Raw genomic sequence first — 23,977 nt, 5'->3', positions numbered from 1 at the left:
TCCCTCAAACTCTTAATAAAACGTATAAAAACAAAATAATTCTTAGTCATTTTCAACAGAGAAAAAGGATAATCAATGAAAGTCCTCATTTATACTTTATTTTCTATTGATTCTCATTTATTTCTATAGGTATTCAAGTACAAAGTTCAGTTGTGATGCCTTCTAATGATAATTAGGATGTGTATTTTAAAATGGGATCATTGAAGGATAGAAGACATTGATTGGAAGAAACTTTGAATATGCTTTATAATGGATTTGGTGTTATACGTAACTAGAATGATATGCTTTGTGCTTTGTAATTTACTATCTCTGTGAAGGCAATTCTGAAGTATGATTTTGGGGTTGGAGAGAGAGAGACCTACCTAAATACAGTAGAACTTTTAGGTACCCATTTTTTAATTTTAAATTTATATTTAATCAGATTTACCCATTTTAAGAGAACAGTTCATTGAATATTAACTAACATATACACTTATGTAAGCTTCATCCCATTAAAAAAAGTGAATCTTATAGGCCTGATCATTTGCCATAGATGCACTTTTGATTGCATTATTTCTCTCTGTTGAGTCCTATTTGGAATACAGATAAAAGAATGGTAATTCCTGAACTTTTCTGAATTTTTTCATGTGATGGCAAGTTCTTTTTTTCTTTTCTTTTCCTTTATTTTAGTTTAAGAGGTACCTGTGCCTTCAGTTTAAAATAGCAAACTCAAAGAAAGAATTTTGGAAATGTTCCTGTCTTACTCATTGTTGATTGTAAAATAAACTTAAGTAAAAGGAAAGAAGGCTCATTTCTGAATTTGCTTTCTTACAGTGAGTTAGCAGTTTGGTTATACTTTTTATGATTTACCTATGGAAATCTTGAAATTTTTTTTGTCTTCCTAGATAAATTTCCCAGTCCTTTAAACTTCTGTGAAATCCTTTGAAATTAGAACTGTTATTGAACAGCACAGTTGGAGATTAGACATAAAGGCCTAGAAATGCTCATTAGCCTCCTGCAGATAGACATTTACTCCCCTTTAAAACATTTTAAGGGATAACAATGAGGGCGTTTAATGCTCCAAATGGGTTCTTGTAGCTTCCCTTTCTCTCTTCCCCTTCAAACACTTCTCTCCACTTATGTCACTGAACATATTCAGATGACTCACTCAAGTGATTGATTTTGGGCCATCTTTAATGGCATTCAGAGTTAAAAAACAAGAAATATTTTACTGTGTATTAGGAAAGGGAATGCTGCCAAAATTCACTACAAAATCTACGGGGACTTAGTTCCCTGGGAGCAGAGCAGAATGATCTTTTTTGGCTTTTTCTCCAGAATCTGAGCCAAGTACTACTCTTGATGAAATTTCATAGCCAAAGTACCAGAAATCATATTTGTTTGACTGATGCTTTGAAAAGACATACTGATCAGATACTCCACAGTTTGAATTTTTTAAGAAAGCTTATTTAATCATTAAAAATATCATTTATGAGGCATTTCCATTATAAAAGCATTTGCATGATTTATTAAGCAAAGTTTGGAAAAAACAGAAAATTTGAAGGAAGAAAATATCCATAGCCAATAATCCAGAAATGCAATCACTGTGTGTTTTTGTTTTGTTTTTTAAGTAATTTTTAAAAGATATATCTTTATTGATTTCAGAGAGAGGAAGGGAGAGGGAGAGAGAGAGTTGAAACATCAATGATGAGAGAGTCATTGATCAGATGCCACCTGCACTCCCCTGACTGGGGATCGAGCCTGCAACCCGGGCATGTGCCCTGACCGGAAATCGAACCATGATCTCCTGGATCCTAGGTTGACGCTCAACCGCTGAGCCAAGCCGCCCTGGGCACTGTGTGTTTTAAAATTATTTTTTCTATGCATAGGTTTTGTCTATTTGTGTTCTTGTTTGCCTTTACATAGTTGTAGTTATACTCTATAATGTAAGATGCTGTTTTTAACATTTCCATTTTTTAAATGCTTTGTAAACATTTTCATAGCCATATACTGTATTTTATCAAACTTAAAGCCATTGGTTATAAGGCATATACTTTATGTACCTCTAAGAAAGGAAAACAAAGCTGTCAGTTACTATAAGGTCCCATTAATTGTTAAGGAGCAGAATTGTTACTAAGTCAGAGGTTGTGAACATTTAATGTTTCTAGATCTGTTACTGGGGAGATGATGAAGAGACCTTGGTTCTTGTCTTCTTGAGGGAAAGATTTCAATCAAGAGACAAAGTGTAAAAGAGCAAGCAAGAACTCATTGGCTACAACAAAAACATACTTAGGGTGGTGAAACAAGGTGCATAGAAGAAGTAACAGGAAAGCCTAGACTGGGCTGCTTTGGCTCACTGAAAAGTCAGACAGAAGGGGGCCTTAGAGACAGGTTCAGGGGGTTATCCCGGGACTAGCTGCCACTGCCCATTGCTCCCCTGGTTGTAAGTCTTGTGGGGTCCCCTCGGAGGGATAGAGGGATGGAGATGGCACTGGTATGCTCCCTGGGTCCATTGTCCTGAGCGTGTGTATCTCTTTCTTGCAAGTAGAAATCCTAGGGGAAGTCTCAGAGGAGTGGCTCAATGGAATATTCATCAGCTTTCCAGGTGTGCACTTTTAGGGTTGTGGTCTCCACTGACTGGTTGGTGCCAAGGCAGGGGGGCACTAGTCAATGTAGCTGGTCCCGAGGTAGCCACGGTGTCACTTGTCCAGTTTTGCTGCTTTTCTGGGCCTGGAAATGAAATACAACTGAGGCCTAGATGTTATCTTTAAGGAGGAAAAGGTCAGGGGGCTCTAAACCACATAACGAGCTATGTGAAAAGTCAGGAGGTCCAAACTGCATTATCAGCAATAGGCTAGGGGAGGATAGGTTACCCTGAGGGTGAGGTTTCTGTTTTCCCAGTTTTCCCCTTGGTAGGCATCAGAGGCATTTTGTCTTTGCGAATTTCTATACCTGGCCCATCGTCCTTGCTCTGCTCGTGTCTGCCTGACTACCTATATAACAGATCCATTTTACTATAGTACTAATTTATTTTCCCACCAGTAAGAAAACAGGGCCTGTTGCATCTGACCGTCAGTAGAATTGAATTTTCATTGAACAACAACAAAAAACTTTTTATATGATAGACAAAGTAGTCTTTCACTTTGACTTTGCTTTTTTTTTTCATTATAGAGAATAAACACATTTACTGTGTTTAACTGTATTTTCTCCTTTGTGATTTTTTCCATTATCTATATATTATTTCCTTAATAATTTCCTTTACTCATCTTAAGAGATCTCCTTTTATAATGATATTAGCCTTCTAGCTTTTATATTCTTATCTCAGAATTTCTCTTATTTGTTATTTGTCTGTAATTTTATTTCATCCTTAAAAATTCAAAAATTTTATTAGATTTGTAGCATATTTATATCGACTCTGATTTGTCAATCTTTCTCTTTGAGATTATTTTATTACTTCTAAAATTAGAGAAATAATTTTACATCAAGAAATTTAAAAGCCACTTATGTTAACATCTCTATGTGGGCTCTTATGTTCTGTTGGTCTGTGTGTTTGCGTGTGTGTGCCAGTTTTTACTTATAGTACTTCATAACATTTTTTATTTCATTTCCTCCTAAGTAATCTTTCTTTTTAAAATTTGTTGTCCTTGCTTTTTGGTATGCCTAGTTGAGTTACCAAAAATGTTTTTTGGACTTGTGATTGGAATTGTATCGAACCAAAGACTTGCAGAATAATTTACATTTTAATAACATTCAGTTTTTCTATTCAAAACAAGATAGGTTTTCCTACTCAGATATTTTCTAGCTTAGTTATGTTTGTTTTTCCTCAAACCTCTATTGTTTCGGGAAAGAAGAAAAGTACTCATAATAAATAATGCAGAAAAACACCAAGATGGAAAAATTTTAAATGTATTAGAAATTTAATAATTCAGATAATGCCATTAACATTAGCTGAACCACAGTCCAGAAATCATTCTCTGTATATATACAGTTTAAAAGATGGCTTGCTGAAGGATTGAATAGATAAATAAATAGATCTTGTATATCTTTAAAAGCATGTCTTTCATTTGTTAGTTTTCTACTTTAGGAACAAGTACTTATCCTTATTTTGGATTATCATTGTCAATTTTCCATAGTGATAGATTCTTTTATAACTTTTAATTTTGCAATAACTATAGATTCACATGCAGTTATAAGAAACAATACAAAGAGATTCCGTATACCCTTCATCCAGTTTCCCCCATAATGACATCTTGCATAACTATAGTACAGTATCAGGAGAAAATTGACATTGATAACAATTTACAGACCTTATTTAGATTTCATTAATTTTATATGCATTCATTTTACATGTGTGTATATTTAATTCTTTTGCAGTTTTATCATATGTGTAGATTCATGTGAACATCACCACAATCAAAATACAGAACAGTTCCATTATAAGGATCTCTTCTACACTTTCTTGCCACAGTGACCTCCCATTCTCATCCCTTCCATAACAGTCCTTGACAACCACTGTTCTCCATCTTTATGATTTTAACATTTTAAGAATATGGAATGGAATCATTCAACATATAACTTTTTCAGATTGTGTTTTTTTCATTCACCATAATTCCCTTGAGATCTAAGTAGCTGAATATAGCAATAGTTTGTTTCTTTTCATTGCTGAGTTGAAGTCCATGATATGGATGTATCACAATTGAACCATTGGTCCTTTGAAGGACATCTGGGTAGTTTCCAAATTTTTGCTATTACAAATAATGCTGCTTTGAAAATTTGTGTACAGGTTTTAGTGTGAAAATAATTTTTCATTTCTCTGTGATCAGAGTGGGTTGTAAGGTGGTCACATGTGTAAGAAACTGCCATATTCTTTTTTAGAGCTGCTATGCCATTTTACGTTCCCACCAGCAGTGTATGAGTAACCTAGTTTCTTTGCATCCTTACCAGCATTTCACTATTTTTTTATTTTAGTCATTTTCAGATGTGTGTAATAATATCTCATTATGGTTTTAATTTATATTACCCTAATGGTTAATGATGTTGAACAAGTTTTCACGTGCTTATTTGCTATCTGTATATCTTCTTTGGTGAACTGTCTGTTCATATCTTTTGTCCATTTTCTAATTGGATAATTGGTTATTTTACTGTTGAGTTTTGAGAATTCTTTAGATATTCTAATTACAGGGGGTTTGTGGGGGTTTTTTATATGCCTTGGTTTTGTGGGCTTTAAATATGGTATAATAATATACTTTTATATTTAACTTTTTAAATTAAAGTTTTGTAGTTTTTTCAAGTAGAGATCTGGTATAGCTATCGTATGCATTTAGTTGTCAGTGTGAATGGGATATGTTTTTCATTATATTTTTCTAACTGGTATTGCTTATGTATGAAAACTAGTAGTTAATGTATATTTATCATGTATTCGACTACTTTACTCAACTCTTATTAAATCCAAACTTACTTTAGTTGTTCATCTTAGGTTTTTAAAGTATATAATCATATTGTCTATGAATTGCAATTTTGTCACATCCTTCCCAGATTTTGTACAAATTTTTGTTTTATATTTTAATGCATTGAACAGAACATATAATAATGAGAGTGTGATAGTAATGCTTTTTGTGTCTCTTTTCAGTGATAAAGCCTCCATTAACAATGGTTTTTTAAATTCAGCTGAAATTTATATATCTCTCTATATTTTTATTTTTATTGACAAGAATTGTAATTAGGATCTACATTGAACATATTTTAACTGAAAATAATTTAAACTACTTTTCTAGTAACTCCTGTTCCCATTTCTATCAGTAGCTTTTCTAAACTTTTTTCTCTTAAAGTTCCTACCATACTCCCCTGCTCTTTATCTCCCTTCAGCAGTGACTTGTTCTACTTAGCAGAGAAAATCATGGTCACAGAATAAAAATAGATATATAATATAGTCTTTATTTTACCCAACATGTATAAAATGTTATTCAGTTTATAAAGGAAATGGACATATATGTTTATTATATATTATATGTAATCTATAAATATATGTCCTATTTACAATAATAATTAGATAATACAATACACTATATAAAGGGTGGGGAAAAGTAGGTTTCTAGTTCATATGGAAAAATAATACAATAATTAATAAATAATAATACAAGAATAAACTGTTTCAATAAACTCACAACTGTAAACCTACATTTGCCCCCCCCCCGTATTTATATAAAATCTACACCACACTCACATATAAAAACTTCGTATTGTCTTGTATTCATGTTGTAATATTGCTGGCCATATATTTATGCATCTCTTTACTCTGAACATTTTTGTGCCATTTTGTTTTACTTATGTCCCTTGCTAGTTTATAGCTGAATTGTGTGTTTGTGTACGCCTCTTGATATTTTTAGTAGTAGAATTTAACACATTTGCATATATTATAATTACTGATGTTTGCTTTTATCCCTTCCATATTGTTTCATATTCTCTAATTACTATTTGCTTGTTCTTTTCTTTTTCCACTCCTGATTCTTACTGATTCAGTCAAATTTTTTTTGTTTCTTTTCCTCCCCTTTTGGTATTTGAAAGTTCTGCCTCTTACATCTGTTGTTATTCCTTGAACAGAGTACAAAATCTATAAAATAATTTTACTTATTTGTATTATTCCAGGTTATTATTATTGTTATTTTCTGTTACATTTTGCCTCTATCAAAATACTTTAGGAATACTTTTTTAACAATGGTATTAAGCATCAAAGACTTATCAGCCTTGATTTAGACTTAACTTAAATTTTATCAGTTTCTTTGCTCAACTCCATGTCTTTTTCAACGTTTTTATTTTCCTGTTTCTCTGTTCTCTTCCTGTAGCCCCTCTCCATTTCCAGGCTTAGGTAATTTCACTTTGTTCTCACAAGAACATAACATTTTGACAGAGTATAGAACTCTAGATTAAAAATATTTTCCTCTAGAAACATGTAAACAGTGTTTCACTGTTTTTTAACATTTGATTTCAAGTTTCTTCTTTATAAAGGCCAGTTCTTAGGTGCTACACTGGATTTTCCCCCCTTTGGAAGTTTGTAGGATTTCTCTTTAGTGTTAGAGTTCAGAAATTTTTTAATGTTCTTGGAGTGGGCATTTTCGAATTCCTCTTGTATAACTGTTAGTTTACATAAATCTGAAGACATGTGCCATTGTTCAGCTCAAGGAAACTTCTTTTCTTCACTGATTTATTTATTACTCTCTCTTGCTCAACTATCTCTGGTTTTTTCCTTTAAGAATTTCTATTCTATCAATATTGGCTCTCCAGCTCTATCCTGTATATTTCTAACCTTTCTCTGAATGGGTTCTTCTTTGTTTTTATTTGGTTTACTCTCCTTTTCAGGAGATTTCCATGGCTTGTCTTCAATTTGCTTTTTGTTTTTCAATTCTATACCATTCTGCCAGTCAGCTATTTTACTGCATTTTTAGTTATGCAGGCTTTTAGTTTTAAGAAACTTTTTTTGTTCACTGTTTACTTCTTTTGCATAGCAGCCTGTTCTTATTTTATGGACATGATAGCATATCATATTTTGGGGGAGATATTAAATTTTTTTTCTTGTTTTAATTCTTTTCTTTTCCTTTTCCCCAGGGATTTGCTTTGTTTATGTTGCATTTCCTTGACTCCCCTCAAATGCCTGATGATTCTTGATTGTGATTTATATTTTTAAGCAAAGGACTATATTAATTAGCATTGGGAGGTGGTATGGCTTTCTTCAACTACCTAAAAAATGGGCCAAGTATAGAAATGGGAAATTTAAAAGAAAGGAAAAAGAAAGTTTAAAAGCCAAGTAAGTATATGAAAAAATGTTCATTCTTGTTAGTAATTGTAAACTACAAATTAAAATAATAATAGGGTAACCTTTTATAACTGTCACATTGGCAAAAAAATTACATTCTGATAGTTGCAGCTGTTGGGAAGGATAAAGCACAATTGGGACTCAGGCCAGTGAGAATATAATTAGTATAACAACTTAGGAAAGCAATGTGGCCATTTCTAGTAAAGATGATGATGCTGTTTGTGCCCTTTGAATGCATATTAGAGCAGTGTTTTTGAAACTTTAGCTTTTAACTCATTACCAGGCACTGAAATCAGTTTAACAGATAATGATCAGTACTTTTTTTTTAAATGATGTAGGATAGAAGAGGTAGAATAGAATGGAAAATATCCAGAGGGTAGGTATTGTTTCATGAAACACTTATATAATCATTTATACATTACTTGTTCTAGGTCATAATGTCAAATGCATTCCTTACTACAAATCACTCTAAAAAAAGGGTAAAACCACTGCCCTAGAGAAATTCTCATACAAATGTACAAGTAGACATGCAAAAGAATCTGTATTACAGTCATGTTTATAACAGTAAGCAATTGAAAACAATTAGAACTCAGAGAATTGGTAAATAAATTGTGATATAGTCATATAATGGGATGTTATACAGCAGGTAAGATGAATAAATTAGAGATTTTATGTATCATTACAAATAAATCTCATTATGTTGAGGAAGGAAAAAGGAACTAATGGTATGATACCATTTATCTAAAGCTAAAGCATACACAACAATATCACATATTGTCTATAAATGTTAGTTAAAATGTGAAAACATATATAGGAAGGATAAGTGATAAATAGGCACAGTATGAGCAGGTTGCTTCAGTTGTTTTTGTTTTTTAGGCTAGGTGGTAAATATAGAAAAATGCATTACATTGTTCTTTATTTCTTCTGTATATCCCAAATATTTTATTTATTTATTTATTTATCTATCTATTTATTTATTTATTTTAATCCTCACCAGAGGATATTTTTTCCATTGCTTTTTAGAGAGAGTGGATGGAAGGGCGAGAGAGAGAGAGAGAGAGATGGCGGGGAGAGGGAGAGAGAAACATTGATGTGAGAGAGACACATCAACTGGTTGCACATGCCCCTACCAGGGGCAAGGGATTGAGCCTGCAATCAAGGTATATGCCCTTAGCCAGAATCCAACCCGGGACCCTTCAGTTCACAGGCCGACGCTCTAACCACTGAGCGAAACTGGCTAGGGCCCAAATATTTTATTTAAACTAAGTTAAATGAAAATGCATAGGCAGAAATGTCCTGTTGAAGCATTTTGATTATCTTGACCTTGTCATAATCCATTTGTGAGTCAATTGCTATAGCCAAGGCAGTGGAGGAAATACTCTGACCACATCTGGGTCCTGTTCCCATCCTTTTGGTAGGGTGGGGTGGGAAGTAGAATAGACCTGTCTCATCACCAGAACAAACAGTGACCAGATAGCTACCAGAGATTTTCTTTTTGTTTCACTTTTCTGGTTCAGTTGTTTCCATCCTTATTTTCTTGGAGATTTTTGGGGCAGTTTCCTTTTTAACTTATTTAGTTGAATTCTTATTTATTTTTATTCCCATAGGGATTAATTATAATTGTAGATTCTCACCCTCCCACATGTCCTCCCAACAATATCAAGGCTCCCTCTCAAGAACTATATCTGATTTTTAGCACTTATTTTGTTGAATCCTTGTGGGCTTGATTCCATCTCATCTTTTTGTAATTTTTTAGTAACTGTACACAATTTATTAATACATAAATATATTGGCTGGAGATTTAATTATGAGGTTATAGACTTTCCCCCTCAGAACTCTGTAGATTGTTTCCATGGTCCTGACATTTAGTTTTATGGAAGTCTAAAGATGACTTAATTTTTATCCATTTTTAAAGGTCATTTTGTAGGAATGAGCTCTAAAAGAGAAATGTTTGTTTCTTTTAAAAGCCATAAGACACTTGGAGGTCTCATCATTTATCTCAGTGAGAAAAATCCTTTAAATGACCATGTTTAATCTTTTTTCTGCCCAAGCTGTTATATCTTGTTATATCTTTGAGTATTGCTTCTGCTCCATTTTTCAGTTCCTTTTGTTTTGTTACTGGCTTCCTTCACCTCTCCCTATTGTTGTAACAACCTGTTTTGTTGTTGTTGTTTTAAATACATCTTTTTTATTTCAAAGAGAGGAAGGCAGAGGGAGAGAGAGAGTTGAAACATCAATGATGAGAGAATTGTCATTGATCAGCTGCCTCCTGCACACCCCCGACTGGGGCTCAAGCCCGCAACCCGGGCATGTGTCCTGACTGGGAATCGAACCTTGATCTCCTGGATCCTACGTCGATGCTCAACTGCTAAGCCATGCCCAGCCAGTCTCTCTCTCTCTCTCCCCCTCTCTCTCTCTCTCTCTCTCTCTATATATATATATATATATATATATATAGTGTATGTGTACACACACACACACACACACTTAGTATCTTTTCTTCATCATTTTAGTTTCTTTCACCTTTTCTAGCATTCTGGCTAAACTCTGTGTGTGTCTGTCCCCCACTGCATTTTGAGCCCTCTGAGACTTACTCATTTTGAATATCATAATTCAATACCTGGCACATTATAGGTGTTCAGTAAATATTTTCTGAATGAATAAATATAGATCTACTAATTTTGTATCTTTCATTTGTCCTCAATCGGTTTTCTGTGGGATCATTGCTGGTCAATGCAGATTTGGACTGTAATACTGCACTGGGTGAGAGGGGTTAATTTGTATGTATATGAACGTGTTTTTGATCTTTTATCTTGGCCAGCTCTCTTTTTGTATAAATCCTTTTCTTTTTTTCTTTTTTCTTTTTTTTTCAATTTTGTCTGTTCTGCCTCCTACAGAGAATTAATTTTGAAAGCAGCCTTCCCTGTCAAAGTCCACAGGGCATTTCTCTTATTTTCTTGTTCTACTTTTTCCCCCCCTTTAAATAGAGCTTATGTTTTGTGTTGTTTATTCTGTTTATTTATTCTTGAAGGTGGGAAAGTACAACAGGGCAAGTGTCAGTTCACTGGCATTTGTGTGCTGCATGACCCACTGTCAGCACTAATGCTGGAGGGCAGGTTGGTGTTCGAGGCCCCAACACAGTTTTCAGTGCCCAGGAGACATTCATCTGGTGTCAGTCTGTCAAACTAACATGGAATCTTTCCTTGTTCCTATTTCCTGCTTTGCTGAAATATAATGTATGTTCTAAAAACTCTGAGGTAAACTTTATGAAAAAATTACTACTACCAATTTATCCCCATAAGGCACCACTTTCAGGACTCCTTCATGCCTTTTGTCTCCATCTTAAGCACTTTATTTTCGACCATGATGGATATGAGGAGTTAAAGATTCAGAATGAATATGGACAAGCGATAAATAACCTAGAATTCACTGTATATGGCCTACTTTTAAAATGTTATATTCTATCTTTCATTAAAAACTCCCTCTTAGCCTGGCTGAGCATGGCTAAGGATCTAGGAGATCGCGGTTCAATTCCCAGGCAGGGTACATGCCCGGGTTGTGGGCTTGATCCATCTGCAGTTGGAGTGCAGGAGGCAGCCAATTAATGATGACTCGCTCATCGTTGATGTTTCCATCTCTCTCTCTCCCTCTCTCTTCCTCTCTCTGAAATCAATAAAGATATATTTACCAAAAAAAAAAACAAAACACAACAAAAAACCCTCTTACATTATAGAGGTTCCTCAAAAATTTAAAAATAGAACTATCATATCATCCAGCAATTTCACTTGTGGATATTTACCTGAAGAAAATGAAAACAGTAATTCAGAATAATATATGTACTTCCATGTTCATTGCAGCATTATTTACAATAGCCAAGATATGAAAACAACCTAAGTGTCCACTGATGGATGAATGTGTGTGTATATATATGTATACACACACATATATACATATATATACACACAATGGAACATTATTCAGTCATTAAAAAGAATAAAATTTTGTCATTTGTGACAACATGGATGTACATTTAGGGAATTATGCTAAGTGAAATAAGTCAGACAGAGAAAGGTAATACTATATGATCTCATCCATATGTCTAAAAAACAACAACACAAAAACAAAAACAAACATATAAAGAGAACAGATTGGTGGTTGTCAAAGACGGGGGTGGGGGGGGTGGTAGTGGATGAAATGAGTTGAGGAAGCCCAAAGGTACAAACTTCCAGTTATAAAATTAGTAAGTCATGGAGATAAAATAAAAAATAAAATAAGGTAGCCCAGCCGGTGTTGCTCAGTGGTTGAGCGTTGACCCATCAACCAGGAGGTCACCATTCAATTCCCGAACAGGGCACATGCCCGGGCTTCAGACTCGATCCCCAGTAGGGGGTGTGCAGGAGACAGCCACTTAATGATTCTGTCTCACTGATGTTTCTATTTATCTCTCCCTCTCCCTCCCTCTCTCTGAAATCAATAAAAACATTTTTAAAAAATTTTAATAAAATAAGCTAATCAAACTGGTGTTAACAAATAAATATGATGTATTTTTCCCAATGCATTTGGCAAAATTTTTCTTGATATCTTCATGAATGAAATGGAAAATTATGAACTAAATGATATGACTACAATTCACAAACTAAAAAAAAGGAGTATCACCCCAATAAATTCAATAAAAAGGGGAAAAAGAACCCCTTTAATTTACAGATAGAACAAATGATACCCAGATAAGGGTGATAACGTCTGAATCTTAATGATCACTTATCAACTCAGAAATAGGTGGAGGTTTAAGTACCATGTGTTTGTTTAGGCCTGATTATTAACAGGTATTATTGAGTGCCAGTTGGCTCACTTATTAAATAAAGGTGGGGTAAATGATATGATTGAGGTGGGTGCACATGCAGTGACCAGCACAGTTGCCCAGATTATAGAAAGGGGAGTCTCGAGTTTGAAATTTATGGGGACAGGTGTTCAGTCCAGGGGTGAGGTGGGGCTAGCTATGTTCTGAAGAGAACAGCCCAGGAAAGAGAGCTTCACATTAATTTGTAGGGGACCTGGGGACTGTAACTTCATGGTTTGAGTATGGGTTTTGATTTCCCTCAAAGTAGGAGTCCCAGAATTGAAGACTAATGATCCTATGAAATTTAAAACATTGTTAAACTAATTTTATGTTATAGTTATTATAGTAAATAGGTACATTTAAAATATGAAAATAATTCAAAAAAAGGAAAACTGTATTAGAGGCATTATATATATTGTATGTTAATTCCCATTGTTACATAATCTCATCGTCCCTAAAATGTTTGCTTTTTCACTTAATAATAAGCTCCAAAGAGCAGGGATTGTGTTTTTCTACCCCTAGTACTTAGCAAGGTGCCTGTGCTTAGCACTTACTCAGATTCTTTGTTGACTAAGGGAATGAATAAGTGAAGAAACCAACAGGCAAATGAACAGTTAGGATACAGTGAATCAGGAAATGCTGGTTAACTACTATATTAACATGATGTCCTGAAAACTTTTGTAATTTTGGTGGAATTAGCTTGTTACAGTGAGAATTGAGCAGAGCAATAGGTAATGGACAAAAATCATGTCATATCATATGTATGATACCATATCATAATTTGTAGTCTGTTTTGATGTCAGGGAGCACGTATTTAGTTGAAATTCCTATGGTTGACTCTCTGTTCCTTAGTGTAGTAGAACTACATAGAGAAAGACAAGTACACAAATGCATTTAGCCTTTTAAAAAATTTTTCATGCTAAATATTTGGACATTGAGTACTTAACATTCAAAAATTAACATTTAAAAAAATAAAAATGTGGCCTGGCCGGAGTCGCTCAGTGGTAGAGCGTCAACTCATGAACCAAAAGGTCACGATTTGATTCCCAGTCAGGGCACATGACCTGGTTGTGGGCTCAATCCCCAGTAAGAGGCTTGCAGGAGGCACCTGACCTATGAGCCTCTCTCATTGATGTTTCTATCTCTCCCTCTCTCTTCCTCTCTCTCTAAAAAAAAATCAATAAAAACATTTTTTTTTAAAAAAAGAAAAATGTGTAAGTGGCTCAAGAAGTTAGATGTGTCTAGGATGCTTAATAAAGACAAAATTATATCTGTTACTATACTGTTCTCTGTAGTGAATTCATTAACTGTCATGGAACTTTTTGTAATAATAGCAACTAAACATTATAGAATACCTCACTTCTACCAGGCCCTTTGCAAGTTCCTCTGCATACCTTTAATCCTTACAACAGTCCTAAGAGGGAGATGTTATTATCACCATTTACAGGTAAGATCACAGAGCCTTAGATCACACTGTGCCCAAGATCACCCAGGTAGGAAGCAACAGATTGCTTGCTCTGCCCAACCATCTAATGATTGTTTCAGCACCCACCCCACCTTTACATTACATAAACTTTTAAATATACTTTGCCTGTATTTATGTTTAGGCCTGCTTATTAAAAAAAAACAAAAAACCTCATACATCTTTATCATTTTATTCTTGCGTTTTATAAAGGGACAGAACACAATGTTCTTCCAGTGTTCTTTCTTTTTTGCCTCTGACACCACCACTGAGTTCACAGTGTGATCTTCACATGCTTGATCTTTCAGTGCTCTGTCAACTATCAGCTTTAGAGGCTGACTGGGGTCCTTTAACATGCTTTTCAAACTTATCCTTGCCCTTAAAGTGGACAAGTTCCCCCTCATATCTACCCTCCCACATTGGGAAGTTAAGGCATCCCTACTGAAAACATGAAATGTTTTTTAAACCTTTTGTTTATCATCAAAATTTATACCAACAGTGTTGATTTATACTTCATAACATATGTATCCCATTAGAATTTTTTATCACAAACAATACTGAAGGAATTTATTGGAAGGATACAAGGTAATTCACAGATCTGTCAAATACTAGGAAACCAGATTTAGGAAGTAGGAATATACAAGCATGAGGGATCAAGAACCAAGGTTAAGATACAGGAATAGCTGGTTAGAAGAGTGCTGTTATCAACTGGTAAACATGTTTGTGTACACATTTACATATAATATTGTTCATTGTTAATAAGAAAAATATTAGGAAAAAAAATAACTGAAAAGTCCATCAATAAGGCATTGGTAAAATAAATTATAATAAGAATAATTATATATCTGTATAATGAAATACTGTATTGCTATAAAAATATAGATCTAAACATGCACTTATAGAATGATATTCAAGATATAAAAAGTTGGGGAAAGTTGCAAATACTATATTTAGTACTATTCTAATTTTATTTTAAAATATATTTAATTTTATATGTATAGAAAAAATTCAGGAGTAGTATGTACCAAACTGATGATAGTTGTTATCTCTGGGTCATTGGTTTATGGGAGCCTTTGATTTATTTATTACATCATATTTCTGTAATGCTTGAAATATTTTTGCTAATAACTGTTAAAGTAAATGAATATGTATGTACTAACTGGAGCCTTCAATTATAAGATTTTTCCCCCCCAATACTTACATTTTTAGTATAAATAAGTCAATGACAGCCATATTTGGCTTTCTTTGCTCTATTGTAAATAGATGTTCTCAAAAACAAGAATTTACACTCCTTTCCCCACTCTCCTCACCCTCTGCTATGGTATTCCTCATTTCATCAATGAGTATAGTCAGCTGAATATTTGAAGAGTAAAGAACAGATTCTAAATAATTTTACATGGCAATTTTGTGATTACTGTTTAGTAGCATGCTTTTACATATTGCTTTACCATAGTATGCAGATCTTAATCCCACTTTAGTTTTACATGTTTTATCTACTATTATCATCACTTTTTTAGTCACAATATTGTTTTAAATATCAGCTTATTCTCTAAAGGTACTTTTTCCCCCATTCTCACATAATCCTTGTGTTTCTATTATAATAAATATTTTTAACTTTGAGGAAAAACTTTTAGGTAAAGTTTTAAAAATATTTTGTATGTGTTTAAATTTGGCATAAAACTTGATAAAACTCATTTTAGTTGGATTTTAATATCTCAAATACTGAATTGAAAACTTATGTCATTTTAGTCTAACAGTTTAATCATGTTAAGAATTAAATTCATAATTTTTTGTTTTTTTATTTGTTTTTAGCATTCCATATTGGACGAAGAGATTTCTGTAGATGAAAAAATGCCTTTGTTTAGTAAATCACATAAAAATCCAGCAGAAATTGTGAAAATTCTGAAAGACAACTTAGCCATTTTGGAAAAGCAAGACAAAAAGACAGACAAGGTATGAGCTAAAACAATAACATTATTATTAAAATATATTTATTCCAAGACCAAAAACCAACATAAAATTTTAATGAATTTTACCCAAAATATGATCTGTGATAGGACACATAGGGTCTCTGTAAATACATTTAAATTGATTTCAGGTTTTATGCATCTGATAATTGTTGAGTCTGTTGTCTTGAACTCTTAGCATATCAGGACAGCACTCTAACCAATTAAAATTTCTTTTATTTTTAAATTTATTGACTTTAGAGAGATTGAGAGGAAGGGCGGGAGAGAGAGAGAAAGTAAGGAAAACACTGATTTGTTGTTCCACTTATTTTTATTTATTTATTTCCCTATCTATTTAGTCCATCATTTAAAAAAAAAATTTTTTTTTGCCTTTTTTCTTTATTGTTGAAAGTATTACAGATGTTCCCCTTCCCCCCCAGTTGAAACCCTCCACCAGGCATCGACCCCCGTTCCCCCAGGTCTTCTCCACGTTATTGTCTGTGTCCATAGGTCATGTATATATGCATCTAAGTTCTTTGATTAATCTCTCTCCCACACCTACTCCCACCCCCACCTTCTGCTTATTTATGCATTTATTGATTATTTTTTTTGTGTGTCCTGACTGGGGATCAAACCTGCAACCTTGATATATTAGGACAATGCTCTAACCAACTGAGTCACCTGTCCAGGGCTGTCTTGAGCTCTTGATTCACTATCTGGAGCCTCTGACCAACCCTGGATCCCTCTAGACTACATAGCTTAAAAATCTAAGGGTTATACCAGTGCAGTGTTATACTGGCATGAAGAGTAAAAGTTTCTATTTAAAGATCGACTGATAGTTTTGACTGCAATGCAACCTCATTTTAACATTGCTTTAAGGTCCTACTAAGCAGAGCTTCCTCATAAGAAGGGCTTTTTAGTGTTTTAGTTATTCCCTTGAAGGGATGTTGAATCCTACATATTTGATTTCTCTCTACAGTGACTAGTTTATGGCAAGATTCAATTTATCTATAAAAAAAATACCCTTGAGTGTATAGTGTATTTCTGTCTCAGTGTATGATACAATCTTGTGTTCTTGTAAGGATGTAGAGATGTATTTTTCATCCTACATCTTGTAAGTAATATAAAAATATAATTTAATCCTAGTGTACTTTGTAATATTGAGCCAAATATTGGTCCAAATAGGAAAAAAAAAAAAAAAATCTTCAAAGAATAATTCTAAATGACAAAAGAGAGAAAAAATTATAAAAACATAAAAGGATAATTGTCTTCGTTAGTAATCAGGAAAAGTCCAATTAACTGCAGTATATTCATAATATACATATTCTACCTTGGCAAAATTGTCTGATGGTGTTAAGTGTTGACAAGTATGGAAAGCAATAAGAACTTTGATCCACTGTGAGTGATAAAGTATAAATTGGTTTTTGGAAACCAGTTTAATATATTATCTAATTCCAGGACATTTTTTTCACCCCAAAAGAAACCCCATTAGCAGTCATTTCTCATTCTCCTCTCAACAGGCCCTAACACACACCAATCTGTTTTCTACCTCTATAGATTTTGATATTATTATTTAAATTTAATGAGGGTTTTGTTTTTTTAAGTTTCATTGATAGCAAAAAAGATAATTTCTGTGGATTGACAAAGTTTATGGGTTTTGACAACTTATGATTTTATACCTAGTCCATCAAAAAAAATCAGAAAAACCATAGCAAATGATTTAAAGACTACTAGCTACTGATAAGTCTTTAAAATGAAGTCAATTTAATTTTTAAGAGTTAAATTTAGAATTAATTACTAGCAAAGTGGACTATGTCTGAGTATGATTTAAGAGAAGATTATTTTCAATTATGCTGACTAAATAGAAATACTAGAGATCTTTTTTAAATATAAATTTTAGTAGCTTTTTAAAATAAAATAGCAGTGCTTACTAAAAGGTTTTTGTTTATAACTATACAGTGTTCTTTGATCATAAATAGGCACTAATAAGTGATTTTTGTTTGTTTATTTGTTTATAGCCTGAAAATTGTTATTCACTTAAGACTTAGCATATTTTTTGGTCACTAGGCTTCGGAAGAAGTGTCGAAATCACTGCAAGCGATGAAAGAAATTCTGTGTGGTACAAATGACAAGGAACCCCCTACAGAGACTGTGGCTCAGCTAGCACAAGAACTCTACAGTAGTGGGCTGCTGGTGACACTGATAGCTGACCTGCAGCTGATAGACTTTGAGGTAATGTATCTGTAAGAGCATTATATCTCTGCTTTTCAATTTTAATATATATGACTATTAATATTTGACTTTAATTTTTTTATTAGTTTGTTTTTGTTTTAAATCCTCACTCAAGGATATTTTTTCCATTGATTTTTTTAGAGAGAGTGGAAGGGAGGGAAAGAGACAGAGAGAGAGAAACATTGATGTGAGAGAGACACATCGATTGGTTGCCTCCTGCACACGCCCCAACCGGAGCCAGGGATCAAGCCTGCAACCCTTCAGTCTGCTAGCCGATGCTCTAACCACTGAGCAAAACCAGCCAGAGCTACTGTTTATTATTTTAAAACAGTTTTTTTCTAAAACTCTAAAATCACTTTAATCTTTTTAAAAATTAAAAATTATTTTTAATTACAGTTGACATACAATATTAAGATGTACAGCATAATAATTAGACGTTTATATAACTTATGGAGTGATCACCTCGATGAGTCTAGTGCCCATCTGACACCACACAGAGTTATTACAATATTATTAACTATATTCATTATGCTGTACTTTATATTCCCATGACTGTTTTTATAACTGGCAATTTGTACATCTTAATCCCCTCCCCTTTTCACCCATCACCTCCAACCCCCCTTCCATCTGACAACCATGAATTTGTTCTCTGTATCTGAGTTTGTTTCTGTCTTGTTTGTTAGTTTGTTTTTAGATTCCACATATAAGTGAAATAATTTGGTATTTGTCTTTCTACTTATTTCACTTAGCATAATACCCTAGGTCCATCCATGTTGTCACAAATGGCAAGATTTCATTCTTTTTTATGTGATTAATATTCCATTGTATATATGTTCCACTTTTTCTTTACATTCATCTATTGATGGACACTTACGTTGCTTCCATATCTTGGCTATTGTAAGTAATGCTGAAATGAACATATGTTTGCTTATGTCTTTTTAAGTTAGTGTTTTGGATTTCTTCAGATAAATACCCATAAGTGGAATTATTGGGTCATATGGTAGTTCTATGTTTTATTTTTTTGAGGAAACTTCTTTCTATAATGGCTATACCAATTTACGATCCCACCAACAGCGCACAAGGGCTCTCTTTCCTCCACATCCTCACCAACACTTGTTTGTTGAGTTATTGATGATAGTCATTCTGACAGGTGTGAGGTGATATCTCACTATGATTTTAATTTGCATTTCACTCATGATTAGTGACACTGAGCATCTTTCCCTATGTCTCTTAGTCTCTTGGCCATCTGTGTGTCCTCTTTGGAGAAATGGCTCTTCAGGTCCTCTACCCATTTTTTAATCAGATTGTTTTTTTGGAGTTGAGTTATATGAGTTCCTTATATATTTTAGATATTACCCCTTTTCAGATGTATCATTGGCAAATATCTTCCTCCATTCAATAGGTTGTCTTTTCATGTTGTTGATGTTTTCCTTCACTGTGCAAAAACACTTTAGTTTGATGTACTCCTGTTTGTTTATTTTTTCTTTTACTTCCCTTGTCCAAGGAGATAGATCCAAAAAAATACTACTAAGAGTGATGTCAAAGAGTAGCAGTAGCCTATGTTTTCTTCTAGGAGTTTTATGGTTTCAGGTCTTACATTTAAGTTTTTAATCCATTTTTATTTTATTCTTGTATATAGTATAAGAAAGTAATCCTGTTTCTTTCTTTTACATGTCTGTCCAGTTTCTCAACACCATTTATGTATTTATTTGTTTGTTTGTTTATCTATTTAATTTTTGTTGATAGTATTACAAATGTCCCCCATTTCCCCCCCCCCAACACCATTTATTAAAGAGACTGTCTTTACTTCATTGTATATTCTTGCCTCCTTTGTCATAGATCAATTGACCATATAGGCATGGGTTGTTTTGGGGAGTTCTCTATTCTGTTTCATTGCCAGTACCATGTTTTTATGCCAGTACCATGCTGTAGTATAGTTTGATATCCAGTAGCGTGATACCTCCAACTTAGTTCTTCTTTCTCAAGATTTTTTTGGGTATTCAGGGTCTTTTGTGCTTCAATATATATTTTAGGATTATTTGTTCTAGTTCTGTGAAAAATTCCATTGGTAATTTGATAGGAATTTCATTCAAACTCTACATCGCTTTGTGTAGAATGAACATTTTAACAATGTTAATTCTTCCTATCCATGAACACGGTATATCCTTTCATTTATTTTTATCTTCTTCAGTTTCTTTCTGCAGTGTCTTATAGTTTTCTGAGTACAGGTCTTTTACCTCCTTGGTTGAATTTATTCCTGTGTATTTTTTTCTTTTTGATGCAGTTGTAAATGGGATTATTTTCTTAATTTTTCTTTCTCTTTTTATTGGTGTATAAAAATGCAACCCATTTTTGAATATTAATTTTGTATCCTGCTACTTTACTAAATTCATTTATTAGTTCTAATAGTTTTTGGTGGAATCTTTAAGGTTCTCTCTATATAGTATTATGTAATCTGCAAATAATGACAGTTTTACTTTTTCATTTCCAATTGGTATGCCTTCTATTTTGTTTTCTTGTTTTACTCTGACTAGGACTTCAATACAAGTGGCGAGAGTGGACATTCTTGTCTTGTTTCTGATCTTAAGGAAAATGCTTTTAGCTTTTCCCCATTGAGTATATGATGTTAACTGTGGGTTTGTCTTATATGGCCTTTATGTTGAGGTATATTTCTTCTATCTCCACTTTGCTGAGAGGATTTTTTTCTTTTTAGATTTATTGACAAATTAGAAAAGAAAGAGTACAACAGCCCTTCATCTGTAAAATTTAAACATCATAAATTTTGGTATTTAAAATAGTTTTATAATTTAGATATCATTATCATCAAAAACCCAGATGGTTGAATTGATTATTTTTCAGTATATGGCTGGAAGGTCAGAGATGGAACTTAGTAGCACTCAGAGATTTGGTCATCATTTCCCAGGAAAGGCTGTGCCCTTTGCTTCATAGCTATTGTTGATTCTGCGTGAATTTCTCCATAATGTTCTAGATGAGGAGTCCTGGTCCTTCTGCTTCTCTACCCTCTCAGCAGCTTCCCTGCATTATTTGAAGTTATTTTTCAATTTTCTGGAAATTTGTCTGTTTCAGCTGTTATTAGGGCATCTATTTGGATAAGTCCATTATCATTTATTTTCTTTTTACATGCAGCTCACGATAAACAGAACTTTGTAATTGGAAGAAGCTACATAAGTAACCATCCTTTCAGTTTTTTAATGAAGAAACTGAGATTTGCAAAAGCTGAATTACTTTGCTTCCAGAGTACTCAGCAAATAAATTGCAGAAGTAGAATTGGAACTTGTGAACACTGTTAATCTAAATGTGTGTTGTTTTTTGTTTGTTTTATTTTGTTTCGTTAATCCTCACCCAAGAATATTTTTTCATTGATTTTTAGAGAGAGTAGAAGACAGGGAGGAGGGGAGGGGGAGAGAGAAAGAGACAGAGAAGACGAGGGGAGACACTGATATGAGAGAGATTGGTTGCCTCACACATATGCCCTGACCAGGGCCAGGGATGGAACCTGCAACCCATGTATGTGCCCTTGACTGGGAATCAAACCTCCGACCCTTCAGTGCATGGGCCGACATTCTAACCATCTAGCAACACTGCCCAGGGCTAAACGTGTTTTAATCATCTCTGAGACATTTCCTCAGAGACATTAAAGCATCACCCCTCCCCCGCCCTCTCACTACAGAGAACTCTGGCTTTGTCTTCCAGATACTGAGAGTTTTTTATCATAAATGGATGTTGGATTTTGTTAGATGCTTTTTCTGCATCTATTGATATGATCATACGATTTTTATCCTTCAGTTTGTTTATGTGGTGTATCATGTTAATTGATTCGCATACTGAATCAGTCTCGAATCGCATGAATAAATCCCACTTGATCATACTATATGATCTTTTTAATGTATTGCTGAATTCAGTTTACTAATATTTGTTGTTATGTTATTTATTTTTTAATCCTACCCAAGGACATGTTTTTATTGATTTTAGAGAGAGAGAGGAAGGGAGGAAGAAAGGGAAGGAGAGAGAGAGAGAGAGAAAAGAAAAAGAAACATCAATGTGAAAGTAAAACATCAATTGGTTGCCGCCCACAAGTTCCCCAACAGGACATCAAACCCTCAACCTTTTGTGTACAGGACAGCGCTCCAACTGGCCAGACTGTTGAGGATTTTTTCATCTGTGTTCATCAGGTATATTGGTCTATAATTTTTTCTAGTGTGTTTCTCTGGTTTTGATATGAGGGTAATGATGGCCTCATATAATGGATTTGGGAGCCCTCACTCCCCTTCAATTTTTTTAAATAGTTTGAGAAGAATAGGTATTTAGTTTTTCTTGTCTGGGAACTTGAACTGTTTTGTTTTGTTTTATTTTGTTTTGTTTTAAGTATGTCTTTATTGATTTCAGAGAGAGGAAGGGAGAGAGAAAAATGGAAACATCAATGATGAGGGAGTCATTGATCAGCTGCCTCCTGCACATCCCCGACTGGGGATCAAGCCCACAACCCGGGCACGTGCCCTGACCGGGAGTCAAACCAAGATCTCTTGGATCATAGGTCAGTGCTCATCTGCTGAGCCATGCCAGCCGGGCTTTAACCATTTTTTAATAAAGCAAAAAGTTTTTCTATAATTAAGTTTTGTGCAGCTAGGTAGCAAGATTAGTGGCCAATAATAATAATAATAGATTTGGTGAGTGTTTCCTACATATTGTACAATTTTAAGCACTTAATTTTTTAAAAACCCTATGTCATTGGTATTTTATTATTAGCCCCATTTTATAGATAAAGAACCTAAAATTCAAAGATATTAAGTAATTTTCCCCAAATCATTCAGTTACTAAGTGAGTAAGCTTAAGCTGGGATTCAAATGCAGTATCTCCCAAACCTGTTCTCTCATTAAAATATTATAAAATATTTTCCCTATTAAAATATTATACCAATGTTTTAAGAAGTTTGTTAAGTGCTAGTAATATACAGTGTTTATCTCATTTTGAAAGCAATTATACCTAATTTACCTAAATAATAAATTAACTAAATAAAACAGTAATGTACTAACCTAAGTGGTGAATATATAGGGTGTCCCCAGAAAATGTTTACATCCACTTTGAATAATTATAAAGGCAGTGTTTATTAAAATACATTTCCTTTTCAAAATTGAGCTATCAGCTGTTAAAGTGTATATACATTTTTGGGGGCACCCTGTATATAGGCATTTTATTCTCTGTGATATCTTAGAACAGTGATTATTTCATTATTTTAAAAAAGTATAAGCAAGGCAATTTTGGGCTTTGGCTATTTCAGTGGTGGAAGTCTTGATTTTTATTTGTTTGTTGTTTTGTTACTACTACCAGGCTTTGGATACTGTCAGGTAAGTGCTTGGGTCTCCACTAATTCTCAGAGATAGTAGAAAATGGAGATTTCTGAAGTAAATTGCTTTTAGTTTTGTCACAGAGGAAGTGAAAGGAAAACTAATTACAGCAATTAGACCAAGATAAGATCAGGGCTCTGGGGAATCCGTGGAAATACTAGTCCCAGGCTCTCTGGACTGCTTAAATGGGGGAATATTTTTGGCTGACTGGAGCCAAGGAGGAGGAATGCAGAGACTGCTCTGGAGATGTGGAACCAGGTGTGTTGGGTGGAACCAGCACTGACTGAGGAACCCACATGGTCCAGGCTTCAGCTTGTTCTTCCTTTCAGATACACTTGTCTTTTTCTT

General features: G+C 33.9%; 1 protein-coding gene across 5 annotated transcripts in view; it reads left to right on the top strand.

Annotated features, from left to right (window-relative positions):
* CAB39L (calcium binding protein 39 like) overlaps positions 1 to 23,977 on the top strand; it is a 143,756-nt gene that overhangs the window by 64,620 nt on the left and 55,159 nt on the right. For all 5 annotated transcript variants that reach the window (XM_081130192.1, XM_081130194.1, XM_081130193.1 and 2 more), the window contains 2 exons: positions 15,898 to 16,038; positions 18,099 to 18,263. In XM_081130192.1, coding sequence (XP_080986318.1) covers positions 15,937 to 16,038; positions 18,099 to 18,263 — 267 coding nt within the window. In that variant the 5' untranslated portion in view covers positions 15,898 to 15,936. The remainder of the gene's footprint in view (positions 1 to 15,897; positions 16,039 to 18,098; positions 18,264 to 23,977) is intronic.

The sequence above is a fragment of the Miniopterus schreibersii genome (genome assembly GCF_964146895.1).
Source record: "Miniopterus schreibersii genome assembly, chromosome: 2".
Taxonomy (NCBI): domain Eukaryota; kingdom Metazoa; phylum Chordata; class Mammalia; order Chiroptera; family Miniopteridae; genus Miniopterus; species Miniopterus schreibersii.
This window is presented reverse-complemented; position numbering and strand designations above follow the sequence as displayed.